Source organism: Acinonyx jubatus, chromosome C1, assembly GCF_027475565.1.
Source record: "Acinonyx jubatus isolate Ajub_Pintada_27869175 chromosome C1, VMU_Ajub_asm_v1.0, whole genome shotgun sequence".
In the NCBI taxonomy this organism is placed as follows: Eukaryota; Metazoa; Chordata; class Mammalia; order Carnivora; family Felidae; genus Acinonyx; species Acinonyx jubatus.
In genome coordinates this window covers 35,023,131-35,041,727 of record NC_069381.1, presented here as the reverse complement: position 1 = coordinate 35,041,727, position 18,597 = coordinate 35,023,131, and the positions used below count along the sequence as shown (strand labels likewise).

At 43.7% G+C, this 18,597-nt stretch overlaps 2 protein-coding genes across 3 annotated transcripts in view; one reads left to right on the top strand and one right to left on the bottom strand.

Moving 5' to 3' along the window:
* ZSWIM5 (zinc finger SWIM-type containing 5) overlaps positions 1–11,806 on the top strand; it is a 240,203-nt gene extending 228,397 nt beyond the window's left edge. The window contains exons 12-14 of the mRNA XM_027059344.2: positions 8,345–8,508; positions 9,002–9,083; positions 9,800–11,806. Of these exons, the coding sequence (XP_026915145.1) occupies positions 8,345–8,508; positions 9,002–9,083; positions 9,800–10,662 (1,109 nt within the window). The 3' untranslated portion in view covers positions 10,663–11,806. The remainder of the gene's footprint in view (positions 1–8,344; positions 8,509–9,001; positions 9,084–9,799) is intronic.
* Positions 11,807–13,755: 1,949 nt separating this feature from the next.
* Positions 13,756–17,458, bottom strand: UROD (uroporphyrinogen decarboxylase). Of its 2 annotated transcripts, none has more exons than XM_015066847.3 (10): positions 17,306–17,458; positions 16,273–16,385; positions 16,074–16,153; positions 15,935–15,997; positions 15,529–15,726; positions 15,242–15,403; positions 14,740–14,877; positions 14,477–14,577; positions 14,329–14,395; positions 13,756–13,993 (listed from the first exon to the last, which is right to left on the bottom strand). In XM_015066847.3, exons 1-10 carry the CDS (start codon positions 17,311–17,313, stop codon positions 13,832–13,834), a joined length of 1,092 nt encoding a protein of 363 aa, XP_014922333.1. In that variant the 5' UTR covers positions 17,314–17,458; the 3' UTR covers positions 13,756–13,831. The 2 variants fall into 2 exon arrangements, with proteins under 2 accessions (XP_014922333.1, XP_014922332.1); XM_015066846.3 differs by lacking the exon at positions 17,306–17,458 and adding an exon at positions 17,011–17,168.
* Between the last annotated feature and the right edge of the window lie 1,139 nt (positions 17,459–18,597).

Below are 18,597 nucleotides of genomic sequence, written 5' to 3'. Positions count from 1 at the left end.
ATAATAAAAAAGGAAGAAAATCCAGTCACTTATAACATGAATGAACCTGAAAGGCATCGTATATAGTGAAAACTAAACAGGATGCCCTCAAAGTTCACTCATGTTGTTATGTCAAAAAAAAAAGACAAATACAGTATGATCGCACTTATATGTGGAATCTAAAAGTGCCAAATTCATAGAAACAGAGTAGATTGGTGGTTTCCAGGGCCTGAGGAGTGGGAGAAATGGGAAGATCGTGGTCAAAGAGTACAGATTTTCTGTTGTAATTAAATAAGTTCTTGGAATCTAACATACAGCATGGTGACTATAACTAACAATACTGTGTTGTATACTTGAAATCTGCTAAGAGTATAGGTTTTAAATGTTCTAACCACACACACACACACACACACACACACAATAATGAATGTGTTAATTAATCTAATCGTGGTAATCGTTTGCAATATGTTTATGAAATCACACTATATACCTTAAACTTACACAAAGTTATATGTCAATTATATCTCAAGCTGAAGAGAAAATAAAATCAATAATCTAAGCTTACACTTTAGCAAACTAAACAAAGAAGAGCAACATTAACTTAAAGCTAGCAGAAGAAAATAAATTATAAAAATTACAGAAAAAACTCATTGAAATTGAAAATAAAAAAAATAGAGGAAACTCAAAGCAAAAGGCACTTTGAATAGATCCATCAAATTGCTCGCTCTCAAACTGTTAAAAAAAGTTTAAAGAAAAGGGGCGCCTGAGTGCCTCAGTCAGTTGAGTGTTTAACTTTTGATTTTGGCTTAGGTCATGATCTCATGGTTCATGAGTCTGAGCCCCACATAGGGCTCTGTGCTGACAGTGCAGAACCTGCTTAGAATTCTCTCTCTCTCCCTATCTCTCTGCCTCTCTCTCTCCCTCATTTTCTCTCTCTCCCTCCATCTCTCAAAATAAATAAATAAACTTTTTAAAAAGTTAAAAAAAAAAAAAAAGAAAGAAAAGGGGCACCTGGGTGGCTCAGTCGGTAAAGCATCTGACTTTGGCTCAGGGGGTCATGATCTCACAGTTTGTGAGTTTGAGCCCTGCATCAGGCTCTGTGCTGATAGCTCAGAGCCTGGAGCCTGCTTTGAATTCTGTGTCTCCTTCTCTCTCAGCCCTTCCCTGCTCACACTGTCTCTCTCTCTGTTTGTCTCTCTCTTTCTCTCTCAAAAATAAACATTTAATAATATTTAATTTAATAATAATAACATTTAAATGTTTATTTATTCTTGAGACAGAGACAGAGCATGAACAGGGGAGGGGCAGAGAGAAAGGGAGACACAGAATCTGAAACAGGCTCCAGACTCCAAGATGTCAGTACAGAGCCCGACGTGGGGCTCGAACCCATGAACCGTGAGATCATGACCTGAGCCAAAGTCAGACACTTAACCAACTAAGCCACCCAGATGCCCCCCAAATTTTTTTAAATTTTTAATAAAGTAAAAAGATCAATAAAATTGATCCAACTTCTAGCCAAGCTAACCAAGAAAAAAAAGAGAGAATATATATTACTAATATCATAAATGAAACAGGAGTCCCCTATATATTAAAAAGATGATAAAGAAAAATTATGAAATTATATTTCCACAAATTTGTTATCTTCAATGATGAAATGGACCAATTCCTTGGAAAACACAATCTATCAAAACTCACATATGGAGAAATAAGTAATCTGAATAAGCATGTATCTATTAAAGAAATTGCATCAGTAATCTTTCAGACAGCACTTGGCCCAGGTGATTTCACTTGTGAGTTTTTAAGGAATAAATGATACAAATTCTCTAAAATCTGTTCTAGAAAATAGAAGCAGAGAGAACACCTCCTAACTCATCTTATGAGAACAGCATTACTCCTCTAATACCAAAACCAGGTAAAGACAATACGAGAAAGGAAAACTGCAGATCAGTATTACTCATGAATATAAGTACCAAAATCCTCAACAAAGTATTAGCAAATTGAATCCAATGAAGTATAAAAAGAATTATATACCATTACAAAGTGGGATTTATCCCAGATATGCAAGGCTGGTTCAGCACTTGAAAGTCAATTAATGTAACCTATCACATCCACAGACTAAAGAAGATTATAGAATTATATCAATTGATGCTAGAAAAATACTTGACCAAATCCAACACCTATTCATGATAAAAACAACAACTCAGCAAACCAGGAATAGAAGAGAACCAACTTGGTGTGCCTCACTGGTTCAGTTGCTAGAGCATGCAACTCGTGATCTCAGGGTTGTGAGTTAAAGCCCCATGTTGGGCATGGAGCCTACTTAAAATAAAAATTTTTAAAAATTGGAGTGCCTGGGTGGCTCAGTTGATAGCGCATCCAACTTCAGCTCAGGTCATGATTTCGCAATTTACAAGTTCAAGCCCCACAACAGGCTCTGTGCCCTCAGCTCAGAGCCTGGAGCCTGCTACAGATTCTGTATCTCCCTCTCTCTCTCTCTCTCTCTCTACCCTTCCCCTACTTATGCTCTGTCTCTCTGTCTCTCTCTCTTTCAAAAATAAATTTTTTAATTAAAAAATAAAAAATGATTTTAAAATTATTTAAAAGTTAAAAAGAAAGAGAATCAACTTAATTTTATAAGGAATCTAGGGGCGCCTGAGTGGCTCAGTCAGTTAAGTGTCTGACTCTTGATTTCTGCTCAGGTCATGATCTCACAGTTTGTGCATTCGAGCCCCACATCGGGCTCGTTGCTGACAGTGCAGAGCCTGCTTGAGATTTTCTCTCTTTCCCTCTGTCTTTCTGCCCCTCCTCCACTCATGCTCACTCACTCTTGTTCCCTCTGTCTCTCTTCCAAAATAAATAAATAAACTTAAAAAAATAAAGAATATCTACAAAGAACCTACAGCTACCATCATACTTAGTGAAGAGAAACTAGATGCTTTCCCCTGAAAATCAGGAATAAGATAGGAATGTTCCTTCTCACCCTTTCCCATTCAACATACTGGAAGTTCTAGATAATGCAGTATGATAAGAAAGGAAATAAAAGGTATATAGATTAGGAAAGAAGAAATAAAACTGTCTTGGTTTGTAAATGACATGATTGTTTATGTGGAAAATCCCAAAGACTCAAAAAAAGTAGAATAAGTTACTATAACAAGGTTGCAAGATACAAGGTTAATATATAAAAATCAGCTTTCTAAATGTAGGGTTTTTCTTTTTTTTAAAGGTATTCCACATGTTGCGCATACTTTTAACCTGTTCCCTTAAAACGTCCTAGTTTGGAGCCTATAGATTACTTACCGTAAGAATTAAAGATTTTATAAGTCAGTCAGAGAAAGACAAATACCATATGATTTCACTCATATGTGGAATTTAAGAAACAAAACAGATGACCATATGGGAAGAGCAGGGGAGAGAAGAGAGGCAAACAAACCACAAGAAACTCTTAATGATAGAGAACAAACTTTGGGTTGATGTAGGGAGGTAGGTGGGAGATAGGCTAGTTGGGTGATGGGTACTAAGGAGGGCATGTGTTGTGATGAGCACTGAGTGTTGTATATAAGTGATGAATCACTGAATTCTACTCCTGAAACCTATATTGCACTGTATGTTTACTAACTACAATATAAATTTTATTTTTTTTAATTTTTTTTTAACATTTATTTATTTTTGGGACAGAGAGAAACAGAGCATGAACGGGGGAGGGGCAGAGAGAGGGAGACACAGAATGGGAAGCAGGCTCCAAGCTCCGAGCCATCAGCCCAGGGCCCGACGCGGGGCTCGAATTCACGAACCGCGAGATCGTGACCTGAGCTGAAGTCGGACACTTCACCGACTGAGCCACCCAGGCGCCCCTACAATTTAAATTTTAAGAAAGAAAAGAATGAAAGATTTTATGCAAAATTTAAAATCTGTATAAACAAAAGTCTATCATATGATTTCACTTATATGTGTAATCTAAAAAAACAAAACAAATGAATAAACAGAAAGCAGAAACAGACTCATAAATACAGAAAACAAATTGGTGGTTACCAAGGAGGAGAGGAGCGGGGAGATGAGCGAAATGGGTAGAGGGGAGTGGGAGGTACAGACTTCAGTTATGGAATGAACACATCGTGGAATGAAAGGTACAGCATAGGGAATATAATCAGGGGTTTTCTAATAGTGTTATATTTCTAATAGTATTATATGATAGATGGTCATTACAGTTGTGATAACTTAAGGAGTTGTTGAATCATTATGTTGTTTACCTAAAACTAGTGTAACATTATGTCAACTATACTTCAGTTTTCAAAAAAGAAACATCTTTTATATATATGAAAAAATATGTATATAGGAAGGCAATTGACTTTTATATATAATACATGTCAGTTGCCCCCCTATATCCCAGCAATGAGCAATTGAAATTTGAAATAGAGGGGCACCTGAGTGGCTTGGTTGGTTGAGCATCCAACTTTGGCTCAGGTCATGACTTTGCAGTCTGGGAGTTTGAGCCTCACATTGGGTTCTCTGCCATCAGCGCAGAACCTTCTTCTAATCCTTTGTCCCCCTCTCTCTGTGCCCCTCCCCTGCTTGTGCTCTCTCTCTCAAAAATAAATAAACATTTAAAATATTTTTGAAATGAAAAAATATATATTGGGGCACCTGAGTGGCTCAGTCACTAAGTGTCTAACTCTTGATTTTGGCTCAGGTCATGATCTCACAGTTGTGAGATGGAGCCCTGCATCAGGCTCTGCACTGACAGCACAGAGCCTTCTTGGGATTCTCTCTTTCCCTCTCTCTCTGCCCTTCATCTGCTCACTTTCTCTCTCTCCAAAAATAAATAAATAAACATTTTTTTAAAAAAAATAAATAAAAATAAAAACAATATATTTACATTAGCACCCCCCCCAAAAGTACTTAGTAAATCTAACAAAATATGTATATAAGATCTATATGAGGAAAACTATAAAATTTTGATGAAAGAAATCAAAGATCTGAATAAATAGATATTCCGTATCCATAGATAGGAAGATTCATTATTATTATTATGTTAGTTCTTCCTAGGTTGATCTATAGATTCAATATAGTCTCAACCAAAATCCCAGCAAGTTATTTTGTGATACTGAAAAACTCTTTCTAAAAGCTAAAGACCTAGTATAGCCAACACAGTATTGAAGAACAAAGCTGGAGAACTAACACTACCCAACCTCAAGACTTGCTGTAAAGCTACAGTAATCAAGGCAGTATGGAATTGGCAAAAGAGTAGACAACTAGATGAATGGAACAGAATAGAGAGCTCAGAAATAAACTCACACAAATATAGCAAACTGATCTTTGACAAAGAAGTAAAAGATAGTCCTTTCAACAACTGGTACTGGAAAAACTGCCTCCACCTGCAGAAAAAAAAATATGTATAGACACTGACCTTACCTTACACCTTTCATAAAAATTAAAATAGATCAAAGGTATAAAGGTAATACATAAAACTAAACCTAGGATAACATAGAAAATCTAGAGACCTTGGGTTTAGCAATGACTTTTTAGATACAATACCAAAAATATAATGCATGAAAGAAAAAATTGAAAAGTAGGACTTCATTAAAAGGAAGAACTTGTGGGACAGTCGGTTAAGCATGTGACTTTGGCTGAGATTATGATTTCACAGTTTGTGAGTTCAAGCCCCATGTCTGGCTCAGGGCTGACAGCTCAGAGCTTGGAGCCTGCTTCGGATTCTGTGTCTCCCTGTCTCTCTGCCTTTCCCTCGCTCACACTGTGTGTGTGTGTGTGTGTGTGTGTGTGTGTGTGTGTGTCAAAAATAACCATTAAAAAATTTTAATAAAAAAAAGGAAGAACTTCTGAGTGAATAACACTGTTAAGAAACTGAAAAGACAAGTCACAGACTGGGAGACAATATTTGTAAAACATTTATCCGATAAAGAACTTGTATCCCAGGGGCACCTGGGTGGCTCAGTCGGTTGAGTGTCCGACTCTTGATTTAGGCTCAGAAGATGATCTCATGGTCGTGAGGTCAAGCCCTGTGTAGAGCTGAGCACTGAACATGGAGCCTGCTTGGGAATCTCTCTCCCTTTCTCTTGCCTCTCCCCAGCTTGCACACACTCGCTCACTCTCTTTCTTTCTCAAAATAAACATAAAAAAAAAACTCGTATTCCAAATACATAACTCTTAAAACTCAATAATAAGAAGACAAACAACTGAATTTAAAAATGGGCAAAAGACTGGGGCTCAGCTGGTTAAGTGTCCAACTTCAGCTCAGGTCATGATCTCATGGCTCATGAGTTGGAGCCCCGCCTCGGGCTCTGTGCTGACAGCTTGGAACCTAAAGCCTGCTTCAGATTCTGTGTCTACATCTCTCTCTGTCCTTCCCCAGCTTGTCCTCTGTCTCTCTGTCTCTCAAAAATAAACATTAAAAACACTTAAAAAAAAAAAAGGCAAAAGACCTGAACAGGTGCCTCATGAAAGAAGATACAGAGATGACAAGCATATGAAAAGATGCTCAGTATCACATGTCATTGGGAAAATGAAAATTAAAACAAAAAGGAGATACCACTGCATACCTATTAGAATGGCTAAAATCCAAAACATTGACAATACCAAATACTAGTAAGGATGTGGAGCAACAGGAACTCTCATTGCTTGTGGGAATGCAAAAGGTGCAGCCACTGTGGAAGACAGTTTGACAGTTTTTTACAAAGCTAAACATAGTCTTGCCATTTGATCCAGCAATCATGCTCCTAGGTATTTTACCAAATGAATTGGAAACTTATGTCCACATAAAAACTTGCATACAAATGTTTATAGCAGCTATATTTGTAATTGCCAAAAACTAGAAGCAACCAAAATGTCCTTCAAAAGGTGAATGGATAAACCTACATCTCATACAATGCAATATTATTTACCAATAAAAAGAAGTTAGCTATCAAGACACAAAAAGAAATGGAGGAACCTTAAGTGTTCTTGAGGTTCTTAAGACTGGTTGGTGGAAGCCAGTCTCAAAGGTTACATACTGTGGTTCCAAGTATATGACATTGTGGAAAAGGTAAAATTATAGAGACAATTAAAAAAAAAAAAGATCAGTATTCTTAGGGGGAATGAGGAGAGGGATGAAAAGGTAGAACACAGGAGATTTTTAGAGCAATGAATCTATTCTGTACAGTAATGATAGGCCCATGATACCATGCCTTTGTTAAAACCCAGAGAACTGTATATCTTAGTGAAGCCTAATATAAACCATGGTCTTCAAATGATAACAATATGTCAATGTAGGTTCATCAAATGTACCACACTAACGTAAGACATTAATAATAGGGGAAATGGGAAATGGGGATAGGAGTATGTAAGAAGTGTACTTTACTGTACTATCTGCTCAATTTTCTGCAAACCTAAAACTGCCTAAACATGAAGTCTTTTAATTTTAAAAATTGCTTTTAAAGATGACAGAAGGAAAAAAAAGTACTCTCTCCCATAATTCTGACATCGAAAGATAACTACTACTAAGACATTGGTATAAATATTCCTGGAGATTTTCTAATCATTTATATGCACACACATACACTACTACTACTACTTTTTTTTTTTTTTTACAAAAGTAGGATCATAGAATAGTAACTATATACAGGTTGCTTATAATTCTCACAACAACCCTAAAGGTTATTATTTCTGTTTTATGGATAAAGAAACTGAGCTAGTAAGTGGCTGAACTAGGTTCAATTCCCAATGTATTTCATTCCAAAGCCTATATGCTCTTACCACTACACCTCTTTGTCAGACATAAGACCTACTTTTTGTTCTATCTTCACTTCACATTTTACTCCTTCATAAGATACACCGATCTTTCATATACTATACTACCTTCATACAGTGACTTTCACTTCATATGGTATACATGCCCTCTCTGTGGTATATTTCTTAAGTCTCTGCACTAGTACTTTGTATAGAATCCTTGCCTGCTAAATAAGAAGTGGTGGCCCAGCTCCTTTTTGCTCCAGGGAGCTGCAGTGGGAAGCAAACAATGGAACTAGCATACTTTTCTGACAATAATGCGGTTTCCTATCTCCTATATAAGCAGCTCTCAAAAGTCAGGTGTTCGTAAAAATTATTTCTGGGACCTAAGGAGACTGAGGGGAAAAGGTGAGGGATAGAGACAGATGAAAAGGTAGAGAGAAGTGAATTCATGCAGGGGCCTGGTGAAGGAAGCAGTCTCCAGTGGGTTTAGTGGAGACATAGCATGTCTACCCAAAAGAGATGGTAGGATTCAGAAGCATTCAGTGAATTGATAGTAGCCAATTCAGCCAGTACCTATGTGATCAGTAGACTCAGGGAGACTTTAAAGAAGACCTGTCACTGTCCCATCTCTCGGCACCTATAGGGGACACTCTGAGGCTCCGGACAATTCTGGAAGCAATACAGAAGCACATCCATTCTTCCTCCCTCATCTTCAAACTGGCCCAAGATGCATTCAAGATTGCTACTCCCACAGACAGTAGTACTGACAGCACCCTGCTCAACGTGGCTCTGGAGCTGGGGTTACAGGTATGGAGGAGGAGTGGGTCATCCTCACTTTAGGCTTCTGGCCTTGTGATAAATGGTAAAGATAAGACCCCAGAGGCACTGGGCATGGGCCAAGTCCGGTTCTTTCTGTGTCCCCAGAGCACAACTTTTAGGCTAGACCTCTAGGTGAAGACTCTCTAAATTGGGCTCCATTTTGAAGTTGAGGCCAGAAGAAATGTAGCTTTAGGCTCCATAGGGTCCCCATCTTCTCCCCACCCCCTCCTTATCCCTCCAAGTCAAATCAAGCAAGGTGTGATAATAAGGACTTTATTTGTTATAGGTCATCAGAGAAGCCTTCTATCTGATTGGTGGGAGGGGTGGGGCAGAAATTAAACCTGTCTACTTATCAGGAGAGAGATGGCTGCTTAAAGCACTAATAAATACTTGTTGCATAAATGAATGGCAAGGGGATGTGGGGATGTAGAGGGCCTAACAGTTAAGCTTAGCCCACTGGAAATGCCTCTTTTTTGCCCAGGTGATGAGGATGACCTTATCAACTCTTAACTGGAGGCGCCGGGAGATGGTGCGGTGGTTGGTAACATGTGCTACAGAAGTGGGTGAGTCTCCCACCTCCCTCTACCCCCAGGGGACAGGAGCTCCTAGGCCCTACTCTTGGGACAAGACAGCAAATACTTAGAGCTCTCATATTCCTATTACTGATGGGGCTGGTGGTAGGAAAGATGTCCTTTGTTTAGCTAGCCCAAGCTCTGCCCTCACTGCTTAGACATACCCTGATGTCAGCAGCACTTTGACCCTCTGATCAGAGACATGTATGAGAGATTGAATTTTCAGCCACCAGTATATAAGTGCACCCTTGGGCGGTAGTTGGCCCAGTGGTTTGGTCCCAGTCCCTGTCTATGCCTCTGAAAAACCTCAGGCAACTTGGAGGCTCAGGCCCCCATTTAAAGCCCAATGTCCCAGCATAAGACTATACCCTGAGAGGCCCCTCTGCAGCCAGAGCCCCCAGGCAGATCTGCAACCCCTGCATTGGGACAGGTAGACTACAGGCTCTGTTGCTCCATCCTTGTGAGGCGCTAAGAGCACCTGCAGAAATCTTCAACCCTCTGACTTGGGGAAGGAAGGGATGGGAAGAGACCCCAAACAGGGTCTGGCCATCTGGGATGCTCCCTAGTTTGCCTCAGATCATCTCAAGGCTACTGAGGAAAAGGGAGAACTCATCTCTGCAGGCCAAGTTCTGACCCCAGATGGTAATCTGGGCAGACCTGGATGGAGACCTGGATGGCCACGGCTGAGCTCAGGCTCTCCCTGACAGGTGTGCGGGCCTTGGTGAGCATTTTGCAGAGCTGGTACACACTCTTCACTCCCACTGAGGCTACTAGCATTGTGGCTGCCACAGCTGTATCCCACACCACTATCCTGCGCCTCAGTCTTGACTATCCACAGCGGGAGGAGCTAGCTAGCTGTGCTCGCACGCTGGCTCTACAGTGTGCCATGAAGGATCCACAGAGCTGTGCCCTGTCAGCCCTTACACTCTGTGAGAAAGACCACATCGCCTTTGAGGCAGCCTACCAGATCGCCATTGATGCTGCCACTGGTGGCATGACGCATTCACAACTATTCACCATTGCCCGCTACATGGAGCTCCGTGGCTACCCGCTACGTGCCTTCAAATTGGCCTCTCTGGCCATGAGCCATCTCAACCTGGCCTACAACCAGGATACCCATCCGGCCATCAATGATGTGCTCTGGGCGTGTGCCCTCAGCCACTCTCTGGGCAAGAATGAGCTGGCGGCCCTCATTCCCCTTGTGGTGAAGAGTGTGCACTGTGCCACAGTGCTTTCAGACATCTTGCGGCGTTGCACAGTGACTGCACCTGGCCTGGCTGGTATCCCAGGCCGCCGCAGCTCTGGAAAGCTCATGTCCACTGACAAAGCTCCACTCCGCCAGCTGCTGGACGCCACCATCAATGCCTATATCAACACTACACACTCACGCCTGACACACATCAGCCCTCGCCACTACGGAGAGTTCATTGAGTTTCTGAGCAAAGCTCGGGAGACCTTCCTGCTGCCCCAGGATGGCCACCTGCAGTTTGCCCAATTCATTGACAACCTCAAACAAATCTACAAAGGCAAGAAGAAGCTGATGCTGCTGGTACGAGAGCGCTTTGGCTGAGAAAGCAGACAGTTCACTGCCAGGGCAGCCTGGGCTCCCAAGTACCACAGGTCAGGCCAAGGACACCAAAACATTTGTCCACCCTGAGAGGACTCTGAGCACCTGTGGCTGAAGCCAAAGGACCACAGGGCTAAGCATGGGAAAGTCCAACTCTAGCCAATATGCCTTCCTTGGCAAGGTTCTCACTACAGCCCACTGTTCCTGGTGGGCCCTGCAGATCAATCAGAAACCCCACAACATGCCACCTCACGCCCCTATATCCTGCGTGTCCTGGGCATTGGCCCACTCTCCCTTGGCAAACACAGAACACTGTTCCGTCTCAGGGATTGCTTAACCAGAGAAACAGAAGCATTTATGGTACTGTAAATACTATAGTATATGTGTTGCCAATTACATTGTAAAGTTGTAACTATTTATAATTCTGGTTCTAATTTGATGGGTACTTGAAGTAGCTGTGGGTGGGAAGATAGGCTTGTTTTCTGAGGAGACTCACAACCATTTCTCAGGTTTCCCTTGCAGAGTATATACTGTTTGCAGAGGAAGAGTAGGGGTGGCAGGGAGAACAACGGCCAGTTATAATAAATCCCAGGTCCAGTCTATGCAGAAACCCAGCCTGCAGACACCGGTCATCTATAGCCCAGTAGTGGGAGAGGGGCAGGGCCAGGACTGGACTTAGACTCTTGCCTCATGAAGCCATGAGAACAGTGAAGCTCTTGCTCCTGCTACACACAGGTTCTCTAGGAGCCTGTTGAGCTCCTGAGAAACAAGTTCAAGGGGAGAGTGAAGGTCTGGGAGGCCACTGAGCTCATACTCATATTTATCTACTCTGGTCATCTTTGTGTTAGAGAGTATCTGGTTTTATCTCTAGTTATGTATGCGTGTGTATGTATCTGTATGGCTAAGTACATGTATCTGTGTGTGTAGATAGATCTGTGCATACCTGTCTGTGCATATATATTTATGTGTATGTCAGTTGTGTGTGTACATGTGAGTACATATCTGTGTGCTGGACTGTAGATTTCTGTGTGAGGGTATACACATTTGTCAACATGTAAGAATACATACCTGTGTGTTCATGTTTGTCAGTGCACATTTAGTGGGGGGTGCATACACAGATGCATGTGTAAAAACATGTTTGTATGCTTGCTCTCCATTGGTGTGTCTTTATACGTGTACCTATGTGTATTTTGACATGCAAGTATGTCTGTGAATTTGTTGGAGGATCTGCATGAATGTGTTCCTTTTCTTTTTGCCAGATCTCTCTTCCCCATTCCTCGTCACCTCTCCCACCAGCTAAACACGTTCCCCATCTCTTTGCCTCCCTTACTCACCATTCTCTCACCAAACAAGCTTCTAAGCACTAGTCTCCTTCTACCCCAAGAGGGGCTCCTTTAGCTCCAGTTCTCTTCTTGCCCTATACTTGCTTTCTTCCCTTGCCTTTCTACCTCAAGCTTCCTCTGCCTGCCCATTGGTCACTGTTTTGGAGGCTGGGGCTGGAATGCATTTGGCCTTTCCCTTTCTGAGTAGTTTCTACCCCTAGTGGGCAATGCCTGTCTTAGCCCTAGCTGACATCCACAGTGTACCATGTTCCTACTACCTTCCTGACCCCTGTGCTCAGCCTGGAATTGTTATAGGAGGTAGCGAGGGCTTTCAGAAGAGTCATTTGGATGCCAGTGTCTTGGTGTTTACTGTTTCACGTTTTAGTTCCCGAGTTGGGGGTGGGGGGATGATAGGAAAGGGGTGGTATAGGTAGAATGTGAACTAAGGACCTGTCTGCTTTATGTTCTTCTTTGACAAACTGTGTCTCTTTTTTCTCCACACTAACCAGTAAGTTGTTTTCACTGTTTGTGGCTACTTAAGTCTTACTGTCCAGCCATGGGCCCCTACAACCTCTCAGCCCCAATAGGTTGGTTTCAAAAAAGACACTCCCATTTCTGTATCACGTATCACGATTGCCGTTTTTTTTAGCAAGTGTGTGAACTCACAGTGCTTTTCTATGAATAAATCATGGATCACAGAAAATATCATTTTTCTAAAATCAGAAATTGTGTTCTCTCAATAAATGGGCCCTTTTCTCTCTTCTGCATTGCCCCTGGCTGGGACAAGGAATTGGTTGTGCAGTGGGTTCCTAGTAGTTTAAGGTGAGGGAGAATGACAAATGAAGAGTTTCCTGCCATACCACACCCCTCTCCAGTGTCCACAGGTACCTCAGACCTTGTCCCATGAGGTAGGTACCACCATGATGGGTAGAAACACCAAGGTCCTGGGGCGCCTGGGTAGCTCAGTCGGTTAAGCGTCCGACTTCGGCTCAGGTCACGATTTTGCGGTCCGTGAGTTCGAACCCCGCGTCGGGCTCTGTGCTGACTGCTCAGAGCCTGGAGCCTGCTTCCGATTCTGTGTCTCCCTCTCTCTCTGACCCTCCCCCGTTCATGCTCTGTCTCTCTCTGTCTCAAAAATAAATAAACATTAAAAAATAAATAAATAAATAAATAAAAAAGAAACACCAAGGTCCTGAGAAAATTAGACTGTATGCTCAGAAAAGAATGCAGAGCAACCCTGAGCACCGTAGGGCCTTTTGGCCTCAGAGGCCTTCTCACCTTAAAGATGCAAGTCTAAATCTTTAATCCTAAGCATCCTAGTTTTGAGTCTTTGTCCTCCCCCATATTTTGGTGTCAAAGCTGAAGGCCTCTCAGTTTCTCCCTGCTTACCTAAATTCCATCTTCCTCAACAGGCCTCTCTGAAATATTCTAGCCAATTTTATGCTCCTCTCTGATATACACTCCCCTCCCTTTCAGACACAAATCCCTATAAATCTGGCTGTGTATGCTGTGGGACTCCATTTCTCTGCAAATGTCACAGCTTCAGCTGCCAGGAAGCTTTACCCAACCCCATTTAGCTTTCATGCTTGGAGAGCTGAGAGCATGATGGTGGTGAGAGCGCTGACATTAAGTCCTACAGTACATATTCACTGACATCTAAGCTCCTATGACTTGTGGAGAGGATGCAGAAAGGGGCATCCAGGAAGGAGCAGAGGCTAAGAAGGAACTGAGGATAAGGGCAAAGATCTTTCACAAATGAAAGTACACGCTAGACTCCAACTCTGAACTTTTATTCTCCTGGAAACAATCAATCATCTTTGTTAGTGGCAGTTGAGGGAAAACATGTATGCTCAGTTCTGTCGAAGCAGACGTGAGTATCTGTGCACGGCATCCACAAAGGCCCCCACATGTTCTGGGTCCATGTCAGGGTAAAGTCCATGGCCCAGGTTGGCAATGTAGCGCTGTGGCCCAAAGTCATTCAGCATCTGCTGCACCAGCCGTCCAATCTCCTCCTGGGGGACCAACAGGGCACTGGCTACAGGGGGGCCAGCAAACCCTACACTCACTATACATAATAGTGACACATACACATGTAGACATGCTTCTACTAAGTGTTATTCATTCAATCATTCACTCAAAAAAGTCTACTGGATGCTTAATATGGGCCAGGCCCTAAGACAACACAAATGAACAATTATAAAAAAAAAAAAATCCTGCTTTACTAGAGCTCACTTAGAGGGACAAACAGATATAATAAAGACACAAACACACAGTAATACACACAACCATATCCACAACCATGGGAGTACACAAACTCACAGACATACACAGGAACTCGGATTGATACCTCAGATGCATACAGGGCACAGGGGTCCAGGTTGCCCTGCAAGGTCACCGTCTTCCCCACACGTTCCCTGAAAGCAGAGTCAGTGCCACGTTCTGGTGATTGCACACATGGCAGCTGCACCCTCTCCACCTCACCCACCATCACTCACCGGGCTTTCTCTGGGGCCACTGTCCAGTCAAGCCCAACCACCTCGTAGCCAGCTTGGGCCAGCTCTTCCAGGGCAAAATGTCCATCTTTAGCAAAGATGATCTGGAAAAGGGCAGACCTCTGAGGCTACAAAAGGACCTTGCTATGCCCGCTAACCTATCTTGGCTGCGCCTCTGCTGCCCTCTAGTGGTCACTTCAGTCCATGCAGGAAATACCCTGAAAGTTCCACAGGCCCACCTTCACTTACTCTTTCCCCATCCTTACCATGGGCACTGGTGCCAGGCCTGACTCCTGCAGCCTGGCCTTCACACGCTTAGCCACATCACAGATATAGGGCAGTGCAAATTTATTGAAGAGTTGTGGGCCAAGATGCCCTGCATGGGACTCAAAGAGCTGCAATGCCTACAGTTGGGAGGTAGTAAAGAGAAATATATAACACACAAAGAGGAAGAATCTCAGGCCTCACACACAGAAAGTATCTCAATTTTTCCCTAGTGACTTCAGACCCTCATACTGCCTAAGCCTATAAACCCAGTTCCATTCAAAAAGTTTTGCCTTCTTTAGATCCCAGTGCTAACTTTGGTTTTTTAACGCATACAGCATTGCCAATGTCAACATCAAGGTGGGCTTAGCTGCGCCAGCCAAATCACTGCAGGCCAAGCTTCTTTCATGCCTGGCATTAAGACACTTATCCTCTCAGATGTAGGAAACTCTGCTGCTTCTTTTCCTTCTAGACCCCAGCCTATTTCTCTCCCTCAGGACCCACCTGGGCACCAGCAGCCACTTGTCCTACCAGATATGGGACCAGAGCATCAGTGAGGATGCGAAGCAACTTGTGACTAGCCTGCGGTCTCTGGTAAAGCCAGCGCTTGGCCTGAGCCATGGTGCTTGAGCTGCCACCCTCAACCATGTATGTCATCAAAGTCCACTGCAAAAGGATACAAAGAGAATGTCACAGGTGTAAAAGCCAGACTGATACTTCCTTCCCTTGTGTACACTAGACCCTCCAGAGTGATTTTCCCATGCCCAAGTCCCTGCCATGTTCCACATTACCGGGGCACCAGCAAAGCCAATCAGCGGCACACGCCCAGCTAGCTGTTGTCGAGTGAGGGTGATGGCCTGGAACACATAGCCCAGCTCAGAGGCCACTGTTGCTGGATCCCGGAGGCGTTCTAAATCCCGCTCTTCTCTTAATGGCTCTGGGAAGCTAGGCCCTTTGCCAGGCACCATAGTCACCTCCATGCCCAGTGCCTGGAGGGGGAGAAAATATCTGGATTCCCAACCTGTAACTCTAGAAGGAAAGGCTGTTTAGCCCATGCCAAGAAGGAGGAAAAGGAGAATGAAACTCAGCCACACTCCATCTTTCGGCCCAAGTTTTTCCCTGTTAGGTGAAGATAAGTGCTTATCTTGAGCTTTGACTATCTTTACCCTTTCTTACTCATCAGGTTTGAGCAGGTACCTGGGGTACAACAAGGATGTCAGAGAAGATGATGGCAGCATCCAAAGGGAAGCGACGCAGTGGCTGTAGGAAATAGAAGACAGGTTACTAGGAGGCAAGCAGAGGGCATAAATTCCTCCCTTTTTTGTGGAGTTCTCACCTGCAAAGTCAATTCACAGCAGGCCTCTGGGGAGCGACAGGTGCTGAAAAAGTCCTGGGCAGCCCTAGTTTCCCTAAACTCTGCAAACAGAAGAGGGAAGGCAGGGCTCCACCTTGAGGAACCTGTGAACCCCTCCCCTGCCCCTCAAAAAACTTCACCCTCCAGAGTTTCACCTAGACTCCCAAGCTCTGACCCTGACCTGGTAAGTAGCGGCCTGCCTGCCGCATGCACCAAACGGGAGTGTAATCTGTGTCTTCTCCCCATGCTGCTCGCAGGAACGTGTCATTCTTCAGCTCTGGAAAACCCTGGGATCTGGAGATCAGGAGGGGGTGGGGGTAGGTGTCAGTAAACTAGATTGGGGGTTGGGAAAGGCCTGGGTTCTTAAGGCGAATTCATTCCAACACCACTATCTGCCTTCTCCAGGCCAGTTCCTAAGCTGTGGCTCCCCACCCATTCCGCCTCTTTTTTGCCTATCAGATGGCGCACAAGACTAGAAGGGCCCGCGCTGGGGCCTCTATTTTACACAGTCCCAACTCCCCCCAGCTCAAAGCCAAAGCCACTAGAAAGACTGGGGAGAGGGGGAAGGAAAGCTCAGTAAGGATTGATTAGGGTCTCTGGACCAGAAAAATCTCAGGAACTGGGGTACCTATGGGCTGGTTCCGGAGCTTATAGATCCCCAGGCTGAGGGACAGTCAAGGAGAAATCAGAGTAGACGGTGCCGAAATACGGATCTTAATTGAGGATTAGAAAGTCCTGGGGACATCCCCTAAATGAAAGTCTCGGGAATCCATGGGTGGAGGATTCGGGATTCCAGCGACTGGAGTTCGGTTTGGGAGCTCTCCAGGGCGGAGGAAGAGGGATATAGCGGCAGATTTCTGAGTTGGAAGACTCAGGTCAGAAGCCACACTGGCCACACCTCGTGGTGCAGGGAACTCACCCCAACCCGTTAGCCTCCATGATAAGCTGTCAGCGACTGCAAGCACAGTCCGCACTTTAAACTGAACTGGAACCTGCTCTGAGATCAGGCTCCACCCCTTCCTGGAATGAACCAGGGCCGTAGCCATGTTGAAAGTCACATGATCAGACTCCAGCAACAGCTCCCGGGCTGTCCTGGCTGCTGCCTGTAGGACCACCCTACCTCCGTCACCGTAAAGTCCGCTGTAGCGACGCAGCAACAAACGCCGCCCCACGCCCACACCACCCCCAAGAACCTCGCTATAACTACACCTTACCTTGGCATCAGCAGTTTCCGCTCCTCTGATGAGGAGATGGTGAGGAGGCGTTACCAGGATGCCCTGGTAATCCCGAAGGTTCAGCCCAAGATTCACTTTTACTCCCACGCTCAATGATTCTAACAATCTTATGCGTAATGACTAGGCACACCGTCGGTTACAGAACCAAGCCATCCGGGGAAATGAAATCATTAAATATTTATATAACCTACTAAGAGGCGGGCAGTATAATAGATGCGGAGGTTACAGTGGTGACCAAGACAGCCCCTTCCTTTAGGAAGCTACAGACTGGTGGGGAAACAGAATTGGCAAGCATAATAGTAAATGTTTTATGAGGAAAAAGCTAGAAGCAGCCAGCAAAAGCTCCTCGCTTAGCTGGGGAAAGCAGTGGGGGTATTCCAGGCAGAAGGAACAGCATGTGCAAAAGGAAGACACAAAAGGGGCGCCTGGATGGCTCAGTCCGTTAGGTGTCCGACTTCAGCTCAGGTCATGATATCACGGTTCAGGAGTTCAAGCCCCACCTCGGGCTCTGTGCTGGCAGCTCAGAGCCTGGAGCCTGCTTGGGATTCTGTGTTTCCCCCTCTCTCTACCCCTCCCTGGCTTGTGCTCTCCCTCTCTCTCTCAAAAATAAACGTTTAAAAAAATTAAAAAAGAAAAAAAAGAAGAAGACGCAAAAGAACAAATAACCTATTATGGGAACCAGAAGATTAATCTGGTGAAATTAAAGAGGCTGGAGATGTCTTCAGAGTCCAGGTCATGCAGGCGCCCTTGTGAGATTTTCTTGTTCACTTTATTCTGTAGTAGTGTGGTAGCATACAAATAGCTTGGAGAGAAGGGAAGTGGGGCACTACATTCCCAACTTCCTAGGGAGGAAAAAAAAAAGGAAACCTGACCAAATTACATGATGTCATTTATTATTTCTTTCTTGATAACTTTGGTTATTTGAAAATTATATTAAAACAAAGTTTCCATCCAAGTGTCCATGAACAGATAAATAGATAAGCTACATGTAGTGTGTATATGTATGTGTATACATACACATATACTATATATATATATACACACACACACACACACATATGTATAATGGAATATTATTCAGCCCATAAAAATACATTAAGTTTTGATACATGCTACAATATTATTGTAATATTATGCTAAGTGAAATAAGACAGATACAAAGGGACAAATATTGTATGGTTCCACTATAGAATATCTAGAATAGGCTAATTCATAGAGGCAGAAAGTAGATTAGAATTTACCAGGGGCTGGGAAGAGGAGGCCATGAGGAG

Excerpts from the sequence above, each read along its gene's own strand:
- UROD (XM_015066846.3), bottom strand. The coding sequence starts at position 17,030 with ATGGAGGCTAACGGGTTGGG. Across the intron at positions 16,386-17,010 it reads ATGGAGGCTAACGGGTTGGG|ATCCCAGGGTTTTCCAGAGC; the intron begins GTGAGTTCCCTG and ends CCTGATCTCCAG. Across the intron at positions 15,404-15,528 it reads TTGGCTTTGCTGGTGCCCCG|TGGACTTTGATGACATACAT; the intron begins GTAATGTGGAAC and ends ATCCTTTTGCAG.